At 39.0% G+C, this 20,748-nt stretch overlaps 1 protein-coding gene across 2 annotated transcripts in view; it reads right to left on the bottom strand.

The window, feature by feature from the left end:
* Nucleotides 1–20,748, bottom strand: part of LOC141904986 (cGMP-dependent 3',5'-cyclic phosphodiesterase-like) — a 54,053-nt gene that overhangs the window by 13,178 nt on the left and 20,127 nt on the right. For both annotated transcript variants that reach the window (XM_074793661.1, XM_074793659.1), the window contains 5 exons: nt 16,627–16,721; nt 16,267–16,376; nt 3,555–3,610; nt 2,964–3,023; nt 2,371–2,467 (listed from right to left, as the gene is read on the bottom strand). In XM_074793661.1, coding sequence (XP_074649762.1) covers nt 2,371–2,467; nt 2,964–3,023; nt 3,555–3,610; nt 16,267–16,376; nt 16,627–16,721 — 418 coding nt within the window. The remainder of the gene's footprint in view (nt 1–2,370; nt 2,468–2,963; nt 3,024–3,554; nt 3,611–16,266; nt 16,377–16,626; nt 16,722–20,748) is intronic.

The following is a 20,748-nucleotide window of genomic DNA, read 5'->3' as shown; positions in this document are numbered from 1 at the left end:
GGCAATTTGTGAAGTGTCGTAGTCGTCGTCGTCGGTGATGATGCGTTGTTTCCTTGTGTCGTTGATAATGAACATTTCGGCATCAGAACGGAAATCTAACGGCGGCGGCGACACTCGTTGTCAGAATATACCTTTAAGCGTATGAACTCTCTTCGAGTCACAGATGCTTAATCAGTGAATTACTGAGAAACGATGATACTTTCAGTGCATCGATTTCGGGACAAGAAAAAACCAACTCAACTGAGCTTAATACCATCAATAATCAATCCTCTAATTCAACGCATCATTCTGTGATACAGTCCCCCCCGGTTGTGAAAAATTCATAAAAACGGAACTAAGTTCCACCTTTCTCAAAGAACCCATTTCAACTTCAAATGTCTGTCGATGACAATAGTTAAAACGTGTTGTCATCATCAGATCATGGATTCACATTCATCGTAATCAGACCCTATTATTGTATGTGATGGGAGCCTGGATTTCATTAGGAATTCATTTGATTTACTAGAGATCTTTTCATTATTGGCGGCATCTAGTTTAAAAACCTGACAGAGCAAGAAAGAAAGACTGGTTAGAGATGGAAGACGGAAGGGATAAAGAAACAGAGAGAGAATCAATTGAACTTAATCATTGTTTACTATGCTATTTACTCGTCAATTCAAGCCTAAATCGAATTTCGTTCTAAGCTACAAAGATCCACTTCATTTCCCCCACAAAATAAACGAATCCAACAGAAGTTTAAGACATTCTCATCTATCGGAAACCCATATAATGATGACGTGGGGGGGGGGGGGCGTCTGCAATACCCGACCCATTGTCTAAAATCCCTCATAGGCCGATTTCAATGAGATGCATGTGAAATTAAGCATCTTATTTTTGTATTATCTCCAGAACTCGTTGAAATACTAAGGGATGACGTCTATCTCAGAGAATCAGTCTTTCAAATATCAATACGTCAGATATCCATGTTATCGACTTATCCGCACATATTTCTACTCGATAAAATTTCAAGCAATTAAATTCTCATCTCTCGCGTATGCGTTCAACGCTCCGACGTCTGACAAGTTTTTTCTTTGTTGACGTCGTCTCTCGACGATGACAGCAATATCGCGCGACGCTAACTGATGGGAAACATTTCATCAAAGTCCGACGGTGTAATTAAATTAAAAAGTGCAGTGATTGTCGTAGGTTATCTCACTCAGTGTTTCAATGGGGTGAAAACTCACTCTATCCCGCGTACACACATTATAATGAGGAAACTTTCACAGTGTGTTGGCCACTTTCTGCCCATTTACGAATCTCCTGAGTTTTGTCATTACACAAAATTCCCTGAGTGAATCAGAGGAATTTCTAGGTTTCTGGTAAAATTCATCGCATCTTAGTTTTCCCTGATTATTTCTGATTCCCTGAGTTTTCCAGGTCAGTGGCTACTCGGTTTTGGTAAGTTTTTCCAAAATTACAGTTCAGTCTTGAGGATCTACTCTCCAAGAGCTGTTAAAGGATATACATTGTAGATAGAATCAGATGGATCTGATCGCATACCTTCATACCTTCAGGCAGACATGAACAACGCTAACTGCACTAACATCCCCCCAGCCTGCACTAACATCCCCCAGCCTCCCCCCTGGCCGACGCGGTACATCGCAAATTATGTCGCCATGAATTCACCTGAATGATTTTGTACGTGAGAATTCTCATCAGTATAAAATGAGGCAGTATTTCATTACAGTGAAATAAAATACAACGCTTTTTTGCTGGCGGTATCAACTGATATCGTCTTGAATCAGACTTTTTTTCATCCCACAACGCGCTGAGCGCCACTCAGAGCATCATTAATGGTGAAATCAATATAGACCAGTTGCAATCTATGAAGTGTATATAAAAAACCCACAATATTAACGATCAACGATGAAAAGATTTTGTTCGACTGATATTTCAGATGGATCAGAGATATAACTGAAAATCTTAATAAATCTCTGATAATAGATAGAAGCATTCTACCCAAAACATCAGTATCATAAGATTGAACCTTATTGTAGGTAGAAGGGCCATAAAGAAAGAACATCGCACAATAAGTGACATTCTACCAGTTCCAGGATTTGAACAAACCCTAGATAGACGAGACCAGTACATGAAGACCGAGCTTAGACCACGGAGGCCACCACGCCTCTCATTACAGTCGTCTGATATTTACTGCTATCAAATTCTGGCAATATTCTAAATGATGGCACTATATTGATGAGTGATTTGGACAAGACGAGGGCTCGTTACAAACTGATGACATCATCATTAGAGCCCTCTCAGGTAACATATGAAGAGGAGGTGTCAATTGAAGATCCTTGAAACTGAATTCAGATGAGCATCAGAACTTACCGCATAGTTTGAGTATCGCGTCTGCATTAGAGCGAACAGAACGTCTGCCATGAGTAGAGGAAGCCACAGAACTGATCCTTCTATACGTGACAGCCAACTGAAAAAAAAATAGAAAAACAATTTATCAGATATCTCATAATTTTTTCATAACATATTAGAGTATTCGTGAAGATCAGATCAGATGAATCTCATTAACTCGACGAAACCCTTTCCGGGTGTGAAATTTTTTATATTTACTGACCATCTATATTCGTAGGGACTACACTAGCAATTATAGTTATCACACTCAATTGGCGCCATGAGACGCAATAATAATCAATTCTAGTCTTGTTTGTATTAATGATGTACATGTAGAGAGTGAGAGAGAGAGAGGGCGAGGGTGAAAGCTCCTCCGAGGAATATGCGCTGACCACAACACAGATTCAATATACTGGACAATGTTCTTGATAACAAGTCGTTGATTTCTATCGAAGGGAATTCGCTGAGAAAGGTCAATAAATGAAGAGAAACAGACGTGTCTAGACGCTTCTATTAGATTTACCAAACTCAACCGGTGCTCAGTTCATATTCACAGATTTCAGGGAGAAATTTACCTGTTTCTGTACGAATTCTAAATGTCGTCTGTCTGCATCGTTTAGATGGCTGCAGATGCTCTGAAATGATATTAAAACTGACATAGTTCCAAGGAAAATTTGAAGGTGCGGGTTGAAAAGAAAAGGACAAAGGAGCCATGGCGAGAGCCACTAGGGGGTGTCACTATCAGGGCAAGAGATTTTTGTCCATCCAAAAAGATGCGATTTCTAAGAGGATGGCTTTCAAATTTATGAGTTTCAACAATCTCTATCTTTACAAAAATAGCAACCTCGATGAAGAGGCTGGGGTCAGGAAACCAAAACCACCCACTAGATCCATCCCTGCGTTCACATATAGTTCAACGCACTATGCAGGCCACAGAAATTCTTATCAACCGAATTCTTGCTTGGAGCCACTTCGCGAAGCGCAAAAAAATCACAAAATCAATGCCGTGCATTAATGAAACATCGCTCGAAAGAAATAGCAACATGGTGAAGCAGAATTTATATAGCATTCTTTTCAATGCCCGACTCGATGTTACAGAATACACGATTAGCTTCCATCTCGACTCATATATATTTACATCAGGAGATAATGTAAATCATACTTACTAGAATTACTGCTATCACTCGGTCATTTTCTTTTTCGATTACAGGAGCGCAAACAACTAAAATATGAATAACAGATTTATGAGATAAAACAACGAATGAGATCATAATGTATATTTGCGGGTAAATTCTCAGGTGGATTTGAAGCTCAGGTCACTCGATATTCGACGATATTGGCTTTCAATCGCAGTGTGACTAGATTCACTAGTATTACACTAGACGCTCTCTCTAGAGATAACAGTTCAGAATGAAGTTGACATATCTTCGAATATTCCATGTGCGCCGCGTAGAGTGCGATCATGATTGGATAAAAGGCTAAAGGGTTAAAAGTATTGACTGATTGAAATGAGAAGTATAGACTGGGTTTGATTTGTGACGTCTGCCTTATTGCAATTAGACTTTCAATTGAGTTAACGATCTGATTGACGACTGATGCTGACTGAAGCAGACGCTGTCAGACTCAGTCATCGCACAGAATAAACAATCTCAAGCGATGGATACTGATGAATTCAAATATTTTCAATTCCTGCCGATTGACCGGGTTCGAGTCGATATCGCTGCTGGCGCCCCGGAGATACGCGATGTATCAATGATGAAATAGCAAAGCATGAAAACGAAACTTGTGTTTTTCAGAAGATATCAATTTTCTTCAAATGTCGAATAATATACATTTGATACTGATCTTTGATAGCGCTGTTGTAGTGTACACAGTAGCTAAGTCGTAACTGGACCTCCTAAACTATTACTGCTATTTTTCCAATGGTTTGTTTGTTTTCATCACAAAATTCAAGAAATCTAGTCGAGCTAATGTACGTTTTCTCTGCACAGACCTCGAGTGATTTGAATAATTTGAGTTATTTCATTATGGACACAGATCTATTGCCTATTTCTTAAAATTGAAGGACTTTTCAAGGAGTTTTGGACATTTGCTCAAATTAAGAGTTCCAAGCACCTTTAAAAGCATTTTCCGTAGTGAAGGAGTTTGTAAGGAATCAAGGAGGCACAGGGACCCGGAGTAGTTCAAATTGCTAGGTGGTGGTGTTGAGTACTAGCAACTAAATCATTGCTAGTAGGTATCATCAATTTCATCCGTACATCAATGGTTTTTATAGATACTACGTCAGCTCAGCCGACACCGAGTAGAAAATTATTCGCAGCAGGAAAAATTTCGCATCACTGCAAAACATAAAATACCGACACGACGCCCCTGGTCGTACTGCGTGGTTTTCAGACCTGACTGCGGAATCAACCAACCACAAAAAAATGACAACGCCGACCGTCGAGCCCTCGAGAGAAACGACGCCAGAATCATTCAATCATATTCATTCCACAAAACCAGAAAATATAAACGAAGATCGTGGTCAATCGATAGAATGATAGAAAAAACTACCAGCGAAATCTGAGTGGAAACGAGAAAACTGACTTGAAAGTTTATTGATTCGTTGAAAAGTAACATATACATTGATTAATACTGGCATCAATGATAGCTGTCGCGCTGGCCATGTTTTGAGGGCAAGTATCATAAAACATTTAATTCATTTGAATTGAATTGATGAGTAACCAGTCCAGTATTGATGACATAGTCCACATCCACTCACACAATACCCTATTTGTATTTAATTGCCTGTAATTCATTATTAAAAACATATGAAAATTCATGATATAGAAAATAAGCGTTATGAAATTAAATTAATTAAGGTTTACGCGATTGTAATTACTATTTTGAAACGCTAATATTGATGATGTAATGCACATCGACTCATACTGAATCCACTAGTATAAGCAAACTAGTATTAGATCATTATCGTTAAGCTTTGAACCTTGATTACAATGATAGGAAATTTTTTGTTTAAATCAAGTTTGAGATTTCAAATGATAATCGCATTGCGTTAAACTGCAATTTTGTATAATAATCTCGTGTAATTCGTAGTGACACTGTGCGACAGGAAGGAAACCTACTGCGAGGATTTAACGAACCAGAGCCACGTCGTCGTAATGTCAGGTATCAGCGAGGTTTATAATAATCAGATTATCATACGCGATATGAGGCAACGGCGAAGCGACAAGAGCACCGGTTGTTAGTGTTTACAAATTCAAGCGGGAGTTCGTTAATGGAGTCATACGCTACTCACAGGGCGACAATCATAAACAATCTCTTAGTACTGTAACTCAGTTTCTCCCAAAGCGCTCTGAAAATTACCATGAATTCGTTATTGTTCGGTTACGAGATGCTGCAGCCGTACTGGGATCTGCAGCCGTATTGGGATCTGCAGCCGTATTGGGATCTGCAGCCGTACTGGGATCTGCAGCCGTATTGGGATCTGCAGCCGTACTGGGATCTGCAGCCGTATTGGGATCTGCAGCCGTATTGGGATCTGCAGCCGTACTGGGATCTGCAGCCGTATTGGGATCTGCAGCCGTACTGGGATCTGCAGCCGTACTGGGATCTACAGCCGTATTGGGATCCGCAGCCGTACTGGGATCTGCGGAATCTGTGGCAAACATCACTAAAGTCAATATCAGTTTTGATGCGTTTTTCTATTTTTCTATGTTGTATATGAGAGGAGCGAGGAGCGAGGAGCAACTTCTATTTTTTCAAGAGACATCTTTTGTCCATTTTTATCATTCCTTTTACTTCATCAACCAACTACAGTAAACCAGAGCGCCGTCATAAACTTAAAAATCTTCGAGATATCTTAAACATGTTAGTCATGGTAATACTTCGGATTAATCATTGAATGCAAAACTGCTGAGGTCGATAGGCACCAAATATTTGCACCGGTTCAAAAAGGTAATGGTACTAAGTAGCTGCCATTTATCAATTCCCAACGGTATACCAGGAAGGTAAATGATCGCAGTACTTTGAAAGTCCCAGGAGAGACAGAGTACCGCGTTAACTAATTCACAATCAACGTGTCAGATGATGAAACGAGTAAATTCCAGCATGACAACATCTAGAACTAGGAGTGCGTCCCTTTCTAAAACTCCGATCTAACCCATTTCCATCTGGCAACACTTATGAGCACATCATTTTGTAATGGGTAAAATGGAATTCAACTGTTACGACATAATTCACAGATGGAAAAGGGTTAAAGATGAGTGAAAATACAATAATCCGTTCATCCGCGGAATTCAGACTCAAAGAAACGACATAATCAATCGGTGTTATTAATAGATAAACTACTGATTGTCACATATTAGAGATTATGAACACACAATCAGCACGACTTCGACATTAAGCTGAAAATCACTAGAGAATCAGTGCTATCTCTGAATGAAAAACACCTTCAGCTTATCTCGGAATAAATCAGATAACTGATGAGTGAGTGCGTGCGGGGGAGGGGGAGGGGGAAGGGAGGAAGAGGGCTTTTATTAATGCGAGTGGAATGAAATGTTGTTGTAAACTGTAAATGGGAGGAATTTGTCGATAAATTATAAACGAACGCACAAAGTGCGCCAATAACAACAACATTACAAGACATTCTGAAACGTGCGTGGACTAAATGCTGATTGCAAGCATGTTTTGGTGGTGAAAAAATCTCAGTAGAGTTTATTTAGTTTTAGCACACTGTATAATGAAAAGAACTGTGTACATTTCTGTACAATGAAAAGAACTGTGTACATTTATGTACAGTGAGAAGAACTGTGTACATTTATGTACAATCAGATGTACTGTGAAAACTTCTGTACAATCAGATGTAAAGTGTACACTTCTGTACACTAAGATGAAGTGCGTACACTTCTGTACAATGAGATGTACTGTGTACACTTCTGTACAATGAGATGTACTGTGTACACTTCTGTACAATGAGATGTACTGTGTACACATCTGTACAATGAGATGTACTGTGTACACTTCTGTACAATGAGATGTACTGTGTACACTTCTGTACAATGAGATGTACTGTGTACACTTCTGTACAATGAGATGTACTTTGTACACTTCTGTACAATGAGATGTACTGTGTACACTTCTGTACAATGAGATGTACTGTGTACACTTCTGTACAATGAGATGTACTGTGTACACTTCTGTACAATGAGATGTACTGTGTACACTTCTGTACAATGAGATGTACTGTGTACACTTCTGTACAATGAGATGTACTGTGTACACTTCTGTACAATGAGATGTACTTTGTACACTTCTGTACAATGAGAAAAGAATGAAATCCTCTTCATTCGACTGAACATCTGCATGCAATGAATAACTGGAAATCTACTCGAATTATCAGGAATATTATAGAAATCTCCTCTAATAACTCATTTAAATAAAAACGAGAACATCTTGAACGAATATGACCCAGATATCCGTTATACCGAATGGGATTGAATTTTCTAACAAATCGATGAATAATGCTGACTATTCGTTTATTCATTGAATTAGTTGAAAATCTATAGCGATACAGATTCGAGAGATGAAATCAATACGCTGACAAACAACAGGAGAAAAACGGAATAACGACTAACAACTAGAGACTAGCTAAACGTAACGGCTCAATAAACACCCAACGCCATGCTACAGTAACTCAACACTTTCCTGTGTCTCCCAACGATAGTTTTCTAAAGGTCGAAAGTAACGACGTGTGCAATAGGGAAATGAGGGGAGATGAGAAAAATTCGTGAGTCGTATCATTTGGGGGAGCGATAATTTCCACAAGCCGAACACCTTTCACCTTTCTGAAAACATGTCACAGCCTACATTAACCAGTGTGCACAATGTCACAAAAAATCAGCCATTAACTGTCAGGAGACATATCGATACCTAGATGATGGAGTTCATAGGTTTTTATGAACGGTGATTATTATTGAAAATATTTGCATATTTTGATGCCACTGAATGATAAATAACAGTCAAACTCAGTGAAGTCATCATCTGAGTCCCAACTTGTATTTCAAATTTAATTTACTAAGTACAGTAGCATAGTGTAGTATGGTATAGTATATTTATTTTTCATAAGCCATACATATAATACGATATATTGGTACGTTTTTAAGTACAATGTATCCATTTAGCCAGCTGGCGGTACTTAGAATGAAGGAACCCTGCGTATAGTGCATTCTAACATAATGATTTTCCTGATGACTTAAGTGAGTTCAACTGTATTTTGTTACCCTAAGTTGGCGACACGACAACATATTCGATGACGCTGACGCCCAGTTTGACTGTATTATGCAGATCTATTCATATAAAAGGCACCGATGAATCGCAAACATCAGCAAAAAACCAAGCAGTCAGAAAAACTGGAGCATGTTAGAAAGCAGTCGGTATCAGGGGTAATGAATATGTAATGGACAGAACGGTGGTAAAACGCTTGTTCGACACGTCATCAGTAATATAACTGCCCATGGGAAACACACCAGGTTTCTTTAGCAGAAAATGTATTTTTATCAGTAGCGCGTAGACTCGGGGAAGCTGAGCGTAGTCTTGTGAAGCTGAGCGTGGGTATATAGGCTCCGAGCTAGTGTATTGATGTGTATAACGTGTATGCATCAGTGATAGATCATTATTTTCTTGTATATAAAGTCATATCAATCGAGGTGTTTTAGCTGAGCTTTGGGAAAAGCCACAAAATAGGGGCAGATTCAGGTTTATTTATAGAGAAGGCTTATCTATGAATTTACTGACAAAGCAAGCACCAAAGGGGCAAAGAATTTGTCGGGGTGTGGTGTCCTCACCCAGATAATTATGAAAAACAGACCCTCTAAAAAGCGATTCCCTGCGAAATACAAATTTTGACTGTAACTTGAGCTTATACAGAAGTTCTACTGGAATTAAGTGTAGGTGTGTTTCTACTTTTGTTTCTTTTGGGTCATATTTCTGTTAGCTCCTAAATTCTTAATGTCAAGTGCACAATATCACCGATAAGAATATGACATTTTTTTGCTATATCGCTTGCCTATGCCTTTCACTCGGGTTACACAGTGTCGTCATCATCATCATGGCCGACGCAGACTTCACTATCGCTGATCAATTTTGCGAGACAGCGAGTCTTAATCTGTATAAGCCAGTGTTGGTCATTCACGATTCCTTACACGAACTTCTTCACGTCAAACAACCACTAGACTACTCAGTAAATAGTGTGTATTTGTGCAACATGAATCATCGTTAAGAGGGTTTCAATTCTGACCCGAGATGTTTTTCTGCCGAGGTATGCAGTTATTCCATATACTATACATGTATCCAACAAGTGACAACAAACAGCTTAAGCTCCCCATAATCCAACAAAGTCCAATCTTCAATTAACCCTTTGTAAGCTACACCCTATATTTGTGGGCGCAGAAATATCTGATTAATAGACACATCATTTATTTCAGTTCAGTAATGTGAACGGTAGGAGAATCATTAGAGACTTGTTTTTCTTGAAGTAAACCTACAGCATCTCGCAATTAATTAACGCATTTATTGGAAAGCCATTTGCGCCTGCGAGCAAATATGTTACAATACCACTTTTCTTCAACGCCGTTCTCCGTAGGTTCTCCGTAGTCAATTTGCGTCGCATTCTCTTCGAACGAAACGACTCGACGTCGTACGGAAAAATTGCTCGCACTCATGAAATATAAAGATGGAACGAATGATATATCGACCGTAATGAGAACGCTACGTGAATATGTCAGTAAAGATGCTAGCCATATAAGTGAAACGCTTTGAAGTTAAGGATGTCCTGAAAATAATTGACGAAAAATATCTTCTTCTTCGGCAGAAATGACGAGGTTGAAAGCATCTGGAATATGTATGAGATTTAGTGACCCTACGCCAAGTGAAGCAGTAACCGATGGAGTCGGACATAAAAGGAAAGACGCGCATCAAACACAAAAATTACACCTTCCTCAAATGACACAGAATCTGTCTGGGGATTAATCGCAAGATTTTTAATTTTGCTTGATTATTCGTTTTATTGCCAAGCCGTCAAAGACGCTTGTAGTTTAACCCAGGAATCGGAAACGACCATATTTATCATCACCTCCAGAAGTGACACAGTCTGAATCTTAACCTTTTTGCATCTTGCAAAAATTTATCGAGATGAGATGAAACATGACAAAAATGAGAGATTTTCAACGACATTCTCCAGTTTCAATCAGTGATATCACTCGCGTATACCGCCTTCCCCGGAGTCTTCCCCGGAGTCTTCCCGGAGCCTTCCCCGGAGTCTTCCGATGGCTCGATGTAGTCGTTTTATTAATATTAATCATCCAGACAAACGCTGTAAAGTTTATATACCACGAATGACTAATCAATACCGATAAATTTGAAATCGTGCTGTGAGAACAAAACGCAATGCGTCCAACTCTCACGAACGCAACCATTTCAAATCATATAAATTTTCACCATGCAACAAATCAATTTTTCCCTAACAACAACGACTGCACAGTCGACAGAAATGGACTGTACTGATTGACTACGCGAGACCATCCAGATTCAAGTTCCATATCATACATTCATCCCCATGAATAGGGTTAAACACTTCATCCGATGGACTGGTTCTTGGGCTCTGGGCGCTATCAACACGCTTGAGTCTTTTTTCCCCCGATTGGACCTAGGAAGAGCTACCACCCGGAAACTGTGACAGTTATGAGTTCTGGTTAGATGAGACCAGTACGTGAAAGACCAAAGGGTTCTTCATAGATAAGACCAGTATGTGAATGTCTCTATGGATTGGCAATAATAATCACACAACTAGTCATCAGCACCATTCATAAAAGTTGATGGCAAAAAGTATTGCTCTACGGGGATAATACGCAGTGTTTTCACCGGCTGAAGTGCGACAAATGAGCCAGAAAATTAATTGACGTAATGTCTATTAAATGACTGTAACATTAACAGTATAAACATTAGGCTGTAGTATTTTGAAACAAACCGGTAGCCGCGATCATTAATCTTGCAAGAGCTTTTAGAGAACGACCGAATGACGAAATTAACTCGACAACGAAGAAAGAGAATGCGCATAACAACAGAATAATCGTGACTTTGAAATAATCATAGTACAAAAGAAATGGCTGGATGAATTTTAACATAATGTCCACGAAACAATAGTGGATAGATTTGTTGAAAGTGGTCATTTACTGTGGTTAAAGAAAAAGATCTATCCCAAAATAGAGCAATGAATGTCTGTTCTAGCATAACAAATCTGAGAGGAGAGGTGACACTCGCTACTATTTCGTCTTGTCAATTTCTTGCGCGTCATTTCAGCAATTTTTCTCCTCTCCGACGAAGATTGATGAAAACATTCGACGCCGCAAAAAAAGAAGCGCCGGAAATTTGCACTACTCTCACCGGTGAAAAACCTCACCTGAGACACAGCAAACTCTACTGAATACAAACCGCTTGAAGGATATGACAAGAAAGATGAGATGGTTTTAGTGGCTGTAGCTTCATCCGCAATCAATAATACAAGCAATTCAAAGAATTCGCACTTTTTCTAAGACCACAACTGGCGAGCTAATGATTTCATCTGTCAGACGAACCGATACTGTCGGTAATATCGAATCTCGGGCAACTGTCCCGAAAGCGAGCCAGATATCTTCCGTTCGTGATTATTACCGTGGATGAATTGAAAACTAACGTAGTCTATTTAACCATCATCTTTCCATCCGTGATATGAAAAAAATAAAGACATTCAATAATTGCTCGTCGAAGCGTGCCTGATTCGCGAAGACATTTTTCAGTGAACCAGCTTACAGATAGAGCCATCGACGGCAGAATGGCTGGTCGAGAGGTTTTTATAGGATCTCGAGATTTCCGCGGTTTAATAAGATTGAGCAATAAAGCATCTTTCGGCGGCGTTTATGAAATGCGCACAAAAATGAGCGAACATCTCAACGAGCCTACGCGCGGTATCAACGCAAGGTCAAGGGCATATTCATGCCGTCAATCGATTTGGAGAAAAAAGACGATGGCACAGACGCGGGAGCTCTCATATTGAATATTGGATGAGCAGTCGAGAGCAGGAAGTGCGAGAGAGATTCGACAAAATTAGATCCACGGCTAAAGAAATTGAAATCTGATCAGCGAACAAATTATCATACATAGCGACCTTGAACCTGTGCTATATAACTTGATAATGATAATGTGATGGGTTTAGTGAAGTCAGAATGGCTGTAGGGAATCGGAAACAGAGAGAGAGACATAGATTTGATCAAATAGAAGCCATGTCACTAGATTCCCCCCTGATTCAGCCCTGTTCGCAGGTGAACTATGGGGGGTGGGGAGTCGAGAGAGAGAGGGAGAGAGGGAGAGGGAGGGAGGGAGGGAGGGAGGGGGAGGGAGAGGGAGAGGGAGAGGGAGAGGGAGAGGGAGAGGGAGAGGGAGAGGGAGAGGGAGAGGGAGAGGGAGAGGGAGAGGGAGAGGGAGAGGGAGAGGGAGAGGGAGAGGGAGAGGGAGAGGGAGAGGGAGAGGGAGAGGGAGAGGGAGAGGGAGAGGGAGAGGGAGAGGGAGAGGGAGAGGGAGAGGGAGAGGGAGAGGGAGAGGGAGAGGGAGAGGGAGAGGGAGAGGGAGAGGGAGAGGGAGAGGGAGAGGGAGAGGGAGAGGGAGAGGGAGAGGGAGAGGGAGAGGGAGAGGGAGAGGGAGAGGGAGAGGGAGAGAGAGAGAGAGAGAGAGAGAGAGAGAGAGAGAGAGAGAGAGAGAGAGAGAGAGAGAGAGAGAGAGAGCAGATGTTTTAATATCGAGTATCAGTATTCCTTATCCAGTACAAGGTAAAGTACCATAAGGTGCATAAGATATAAGTAGATCTCAGGAGATTGAACCATTGATAAATACTAATGTAGTGCACTGAACAATATAAAACTTACCCCCCTCGTAGAAGAGAACTAAATAATATCGTCATAAATCTCATTTACAGATTGTCAATTGCATTTTTTCGTTCTACGCTCAGTCGTAATTTGACAATAATTTATCGAGACTCGTACAGAATCAATACACACACGTTCACTACACGAGTATACGAGATAAACGCGACAGAAAGCAATGAGGTTCAGTCAATGTCAAGAGGGAAAACATGAAACAATAGCCGTGATCGCATGGACCAAAATATGGCCCGGAGCTAACGGGCTTGTGTGATCGCAAAAAATGCCTGATTTCCCTGGGTGTGTAGGTAGGTACATGTGCAACTCAGAAAACAATGTCATTATCAGCCAATCAGAAATCAAATTTTATTCCATGACAAATGGTTCATTCCATGTTTGAATGAATCAATTAAGACCGACCAATACCGAAATGTTCTCTATTTCACTGGACCGACTTCAGTTTTATCTGTATCAGGTTGGAAATGCTGTCTCAATATGCCTTTAACCACTCTAGGAGGGGTAACGAACTGACAAGATATAAGGGGAAGGTTCAATGAAGTCACGATGCTGAATTGTTAGAAAATGCAAACCAAATCTGAGGCCACAACAGCAAAAACATCTTAAAAATGACATTGGCTCCATGAATTATGAAGCAGATATTGTAAAATGAAATGATGTTTTCCCGAAGTGGTCTTGCATCCTCGCTGGCTGAAGTCAGGTAATTAAGCTGAAGTTCACGATGAAGTAAAGTAATAACGCTCTGCGATACACTTTTTGTACGATGCGTAATCCATATTTATCTCAGAACGGGGTTTAATGAGAAGTATAAATTATTCGATGAACACTTACGGGTTACAGAACGATTTCATATGCCTGAGACTCAGTGAATAATTCATACCCACATCCAGCAATCTGAACGTTAAAACATATCTCAGCATAAGTGTATGAATAATAAATCAAAACGAAATAAATATCACAGTTTCAGAGGAGACAGTGAAGTATGGCAGTAATGCTGATGCTCATGTCAATGTCGTAACACGAACTTCAACTGAAATTCATTATATTGTACATAAAGATACTGCACCTTCCTATTATTCAGGTGAGATCTAGAGGGTCTTATGGGCCTTGTACAATACCCTCAAATGTTTTGAGTTGCCCTTTTTGAATGAACTCTGGGACTTATATAACTCTTTTACTGCCTTATTGTCTAATACACATATTCCTTTATAAGTGGGAGGATAATGACAAGTCGGTTATACCCTTAAATCAATAACAAGACATTCAAAAGTAGGCCTTTGCACGATCCGAATATCTCGTTCCTCGACGATCAAACTTCGCCCTTGTGATTGTTGGAATTGGTTGGTTTCATCATCAGATAAAAGGAAAACTATACTATACTAAGGCTTCCTTTCAAGAGAGAACAGCTGGAAAATGGCTATATATATATATATATATATATATATATATATATATATATATATATATATATATATATATATATATATATATATATATATATATATATATATATATATATATATATATATATATATATATATATATATATATATATATATATATGTATATATTTGGTTTATATTTCCAATTGCCTTCAATTCAATACTGTAAAACTGAGATGGCATTTAGTAATAATGTTATGTCTGTTCTGGCCACGATTCTGGACTTGTCATGAAGTGGTGTTGAATGTCAGAGCACGGCGCGAGGGTAAGTATCCGTAAGAAGCCTTTTCAGGAGAAGAAACACGAGAAGCTTCCAGGCATATTGGCGCTGTAACCGAAAACAACATCCATTCAGGTCAGAATAATAGATACCATTTCAGAAGTGGTAAAAAGAATTGTATACATGGACTGCACACTGCTGAGAAAACTGCTTTCAACATTTTCTACGACGTAATTTCTCGCATTTTGTCAGATCATGAAATATGAATGTCGATCAGAATGCACCGGTTAAGACGTTACGACTAATGAAAGATAGGTATTCGTGGAAATAAACAGTATCTGTACAGCAGAGGATTAGGTTTCAGTGACAGGATGAGAAATCGACACGCAATCGACTAATTGATCATTCTGACGTTGACAATGAGAGATTTAGTTACTCGTATGCACCCTGAAATATGAAATGAAATGTCTGCCTATTGTACTCGGTGCTATTAGATTTCCCCCTGTATTTAACATAGACACCAGAGACAAATTTCTGAGTGATAACGGTTGATTTGAAAATGAATGTGGATGCACAGCATTGAATTATTCTATTCTAAGTTGGTCCTTTCCAGGTATAGTAACGGGCCAAATTAAACGGATCAACTATGCACTCCTCACATGAATATTCTATCCATGGACATATAAACTAGACCCCCTGCTCTATCTGGTGGTTCGGTTTTTTTTCTTTATCCTCGGTTGGAAAGATTGAATTGACCCGTGTAATGAGCAGTTTCAATCATATAGCGCGTATAAACTGATTAAAACCCATTCTTCATAAGAGCCCAAAATCTACAACTACGTAACCGAAAATAATGCACACATCCATCATGACATCACGATTATTGATCATAAAATAAATAGGTCAAAAGCCTAATAATGGGAAGATGTCAAGCGTCAAAAAGGCTGCAATGAAGTGTGTGGAGCTATTTCAAAAGAAGTCACTGAAGGGCTTTAAAGTTAAAATCCACGCATAAAACTGTTAAAATTGCATCAACTCGCAAAAAAGTTTCCTGTCCTAATCATGAGCCTTTCAGTTTTATAGGACAAAATTGCCAAATTCACAAAAACCACTCAGGCAGCAAGACTCTTAATGGTCCTTGAATCTAGTCTTTACATAATATACAGACATTACTCTTCACACATCATTTCCGGTTTTCACAAAACGGGGATAATGTAAGAAAAGTTATGAAAAGCATCACAACAAGACTTACCAGTTTTTGAAGGGTTTAAGGAACCTGTGCTGGTTTTAAACAAGCCCGATAGAGGATCGGAGGCATCGATGCCTTCATATAGTTCTAACTGGCGTTTTTTAAGTACATCCCTGAAACGATGAATAACGGCATTACAGACATAGGATTAACTATTGAAAATATCGAATGTTTCAACGACAGTTGATCGGAGAATAATAAGGATGACAAGCACGTCTATAGCGATGCTAAGAGATATGAGATGTGAAACACATTATCAGCCCCGAGGCAGGTGACTTGAAAATATCGGTGGCAGCGTTGAAGTGTTTCATTAAGTGTTATAGCTCGCATAAAGTAAACATGTCATCAGAATAAGCAACTTACGCTAAGACTCCGTCCTTAGGCAACGTATGTGTCAGACCATCAGAGCTTACCAGTTCATGAGTAGCGGGATTTAGAAGATACAAAACTACTTCAGTCTACAATGTATCAATATACATATATATATATATATATATACATCTATGAACAATTACCTGAAATCTTTTGATGATTTGGGATTTCAGAAAATCAAGTTTTATACATTTAATTGCGAAAAAATGAAACTCAAATTCTCTTAGTTCCGGACTTCAGAATGGGGATCTAGAGCCAGTTGTAACTCTTCATAACGATGAAAGGCAAATAAAAAGTAAAGGACTAAATAACGTTATAGTATTACTGCCTGAATCAATGAATTGCATATACGTAAGGTTGCTACTGACAGAAAGAATGCTGATTACTTCATGTTGTATCACGATACAAGAAAACTCTTAAGCTAAGACTCGAAAAGTCTAAGCTTCTTGGCCGAGCATAATTACTAAAGGTCTACAAGATCTACTATAAGTCTTTGATATAATGAGCTCAGGTGGTACACCTAAGATAAAAGCACTTTACACATCGGCTTAGAAACATTTTCTGATCTTCCTTCCGGCTATTTCTACCAGCTTCTACAACTGGTTCAATAAGATTATTATCCATCTAAACTGTTTCAGCTCTACATTGGGATTCGATGCACTTTTGAAACAGGAGTTTGCCGGGTAATCGGATGGCACAGGAATATATGGTGGCTGTTGAAAGTCACATATTGCCTATAATTCTCCAGTTCGAATTCCGTGTAGTGGTCCATCCCTGGGAAATAAGACCATTTAGCAGACGCTCAACTCATAATACCAACTCAAGTTATCAGCATACGCTTCACATGCACAAATATAGCCAAGTAGCTTCCAACACTACGCAAAATATCCATAATGGTTATGTCAAGTATTTTCTAATAATATATTAATCAAAAATATGCCCATCATAACGAAATTCCATCAGGCACTCGTCGAGATACTGCTGCATACTTCTAGAGAATTGTCGCGACTAAGCAACCGGTTGGTAGCGCGGGAAGGGCTCGATGTAGAAATATCCCATGATTGACACAATATAATAACACTGTTTTAATCAACGCTCGGTGAATATTGGCAGAAATATTTCATTATTTCACCCCATTTGTCTTAATGAATGTTTTCACTCGCATTTAATTCAGCGTTTGTCATAGCAAACAATATTTGGTTTGTACTATTTGCAGTCTTCGATTTTTAACACCTTTTCCAGGGATATCCAAATGTCCATAGCAAGTTAATGCAGAATCAGCTTAGAATCACTAATGGCAGAATTGAAATATGTATGGGGCCTAACATTTTCATAGCTTCAGACGCAAAACTTAAAATTTCATAACTTTTCCAAGCCCTAAAATAAATTATTACTTATTTCCAAGTGTTCTCCAGGAGTTACGTTTTTTAATATCAGGTGTACTACTAAAATCGTATACTCATCATGTTACAGCAGCTGAAACTTGTCTCATCACCACGAAGCATTTCAAACAACCATCAAAATCAATTACAGTTCATTTTTCTGTCTCCACATCATTGGCGAAAAATCGGGTAAAATCTACTTCAGAAAATTGTTGAGTGAAAATCAGACGGTTTCAACAATTTTCTCTTTATGTATGTATGCATGTATATATATATATATCTCGATAAAACTGCTTTTTTCTTTTTTTTCTTTATGAAAAGCTTCAGTTTACCAGGTACAGATTCTCAAAGATCATCATAAAACAAATGTGTGCGTGTTCATAAATCTATTTGTCAGCCACAAAAAAGGTTATTAACCGTTATCTGTGAAACTCCCAACCAAGACTTGTATCAATTCTCACAATTTCAGTTTATCATGAAAACGAATAAACATTATCGCAGAACCCTTCAAATATTCAGTAAATTTATAATCTTACTCAGTGATTGGTATAGTTTTCTATAGTGATTTATTATGTTCATTCGTAATTAATCGAAATGTAGAAAATGTGTAAAAAAGACTGAGTATCTAGTGAACATTGCTGGCCATAAGTAGAATCCTCAACTGCTGCAGTAGAAGAGTTGGATGTTCCGTATTGAATGTTCATTTGTTGATATTGTGTTGATAATGTTGGGTGTTGTTCCGCGTTTGTAACTACACCGAACCCTGCATCGATTCAATTTCGAAATGTAAAATAGCCATCGGGTGAAAACTTATTTCCATCAACCGTCGCCGTATGAAACAATAACATCCAGGAAATATCGATGTAGTAAAAGTTGTAGCGTCAGTTGTGACTTCGCTCGTGGACAGAATTCTATTGATATCATCGAAATGAAGGCACCGTCTCCCGGGGGCAGGGATGAAATAGAATATCGGAGCAAATGTTCATTCAAGACGAGATCAGCACATCAAAAATACGAACTACAAACATGAAGCACTGCGAGGATGTGTGAGGATGCATTGAGGTTATATGAGTAAGGGTTTGATGGTTTGTGATAGATTAAGGGTGTGTACAGGTATGCCAGGGTGTCTGATGAATTGCAAGGGAGAGGGTACATGAAGGTAAGGGGACCTGATGGTGTATGACTATGTGAGGGTGTGCGATGGATGGTGAGGGTTTACGAAGGTGTGTAAGGATATACCTGATGGTTTGTGAGGGGTATAAGTTATGTGAGGGTTGAATCCTTCCCAGCAGGAATTTGAACCCAATGACATCCACAGCAAATGAGTGTAATGATCGTCTACCAATGGAGGAGATGGAGGAGATGGAGGGTCAGTATATCGTTAACAGTCAATCAGTAATATTCAATTTCATACAGCGAATACTGCAAGCATTATATCATATTAATGGCGTTAATATAAACCACAGTCATTAATATAAATGATAATGAAGATGATGGTGATGATGAAATCGTGATATCGATATTCACGTCACGACCGCACGGGTGAATTACTCGTTAGAACTGAAATTAAACTCAGCCACGGTGTAACGACCTAAAACGAGGTGAATTGGTACGGAAGATTCTTCATATCACTACAACACACACCACACACATATTGCTCAAACTCATTACCACTTTATCTACATAGAGTCAATAACCCCGGTGCAGACTAGAAAAAGAGGTTACCTTACCACCTTCATCTCAAACCCGTATTAAAAATGGTTTGACGATATTTCAACCAAGCGAAGTGATGCCTCACTTAAATACATAGTCTTTAAATCTTAGGAAGGATGTTAAAGGATTATTTTCAAACGAGAACCGAAAAACGAATGCGATGATAAACGTGTATGATGTTTCAAAAATTATGTAAAGAAGAAAGATAATTGTTTTTTCTCGATATATGTATCAAATCTTCAAACCTCCAGTCTCCACCTGACTCCAGTGGGTAGGATGACGTAGTTGTAATGGAGCTTTCGATTAGAAAATAAAGGAAATTAAAAAAATAATTCGATGAATTTGTAGCTAAGAAACCACTGAAACTGAGTACCAAGTAGGTTTACCGTAGACCGAGATCGTGGTCTATTTGAGATGCGGTCTATTTGAGACGCGGTCTATTTGAGACGTGGTCTGTTTGAGACATGGTCTATTCAAGATGCGGTCTATTTGAGACGTGGTCTGTTTGAGACATGGTCTATCCAAGATGCGGTCTATTTGAGATGCGGTCTGTTTGAGATATGGTCTGATTAAGATATGGTCTATTTGAAATGCGGCCTATTTGAGTTGGTGGTTGTAGGTCCACATGTTAGCCACGTATCACATAACTAATTAATACTCGATACATGAATAGCGATTATAGCTGTCTATAGAAATGAGATTTCATGAAGCACTCGACCACTGTGAAAACCAATAAGAAGCCTAATAATGTTCGGAGTAATGAAACAATCAGGCTTACAGACAGGTGCACGCAGTCACGCGATCAACTCAACTAAAGGAATGAAGACAGCTATGAATGTATGACGATACAAAAACTGAAGGAATTTGTTGAACAAAATGTGTGATGCATTCAGAGAAGGTGATGTCTGTATGGACCTCAATAACAGTTCTCAGTTTGAATTTAATAAATCGTCCTCAATTAAAAAAGAGTCGAAAGTTGCTTGAACTCTTATTTCCCTGGAACTTTCATAATGGACCT

The sequence above is a fragment of the Tubulanus polymorphus genome, chromosome 5 (genome assembly GCF_964204645.1).
Source record: "Tubulanus polymorphus chromosome 5, tnTubPoly1.2, whole genome shotgun sequence".
In the NCBI taxonomy this organism is placed as follows: domain Eukaryota; kingdom Metazoa; phylum Nemertea; class Palaeonemertea; order Tubulaniformes; family Tubulanidae; genus Tubulanus; species Tubulanus polymorphus.
The sequence above is the reverse complement of the archived record's forward strand: the minus strand, read 5'-3'. Positions and strand labels throughout refer to the sequence as shown.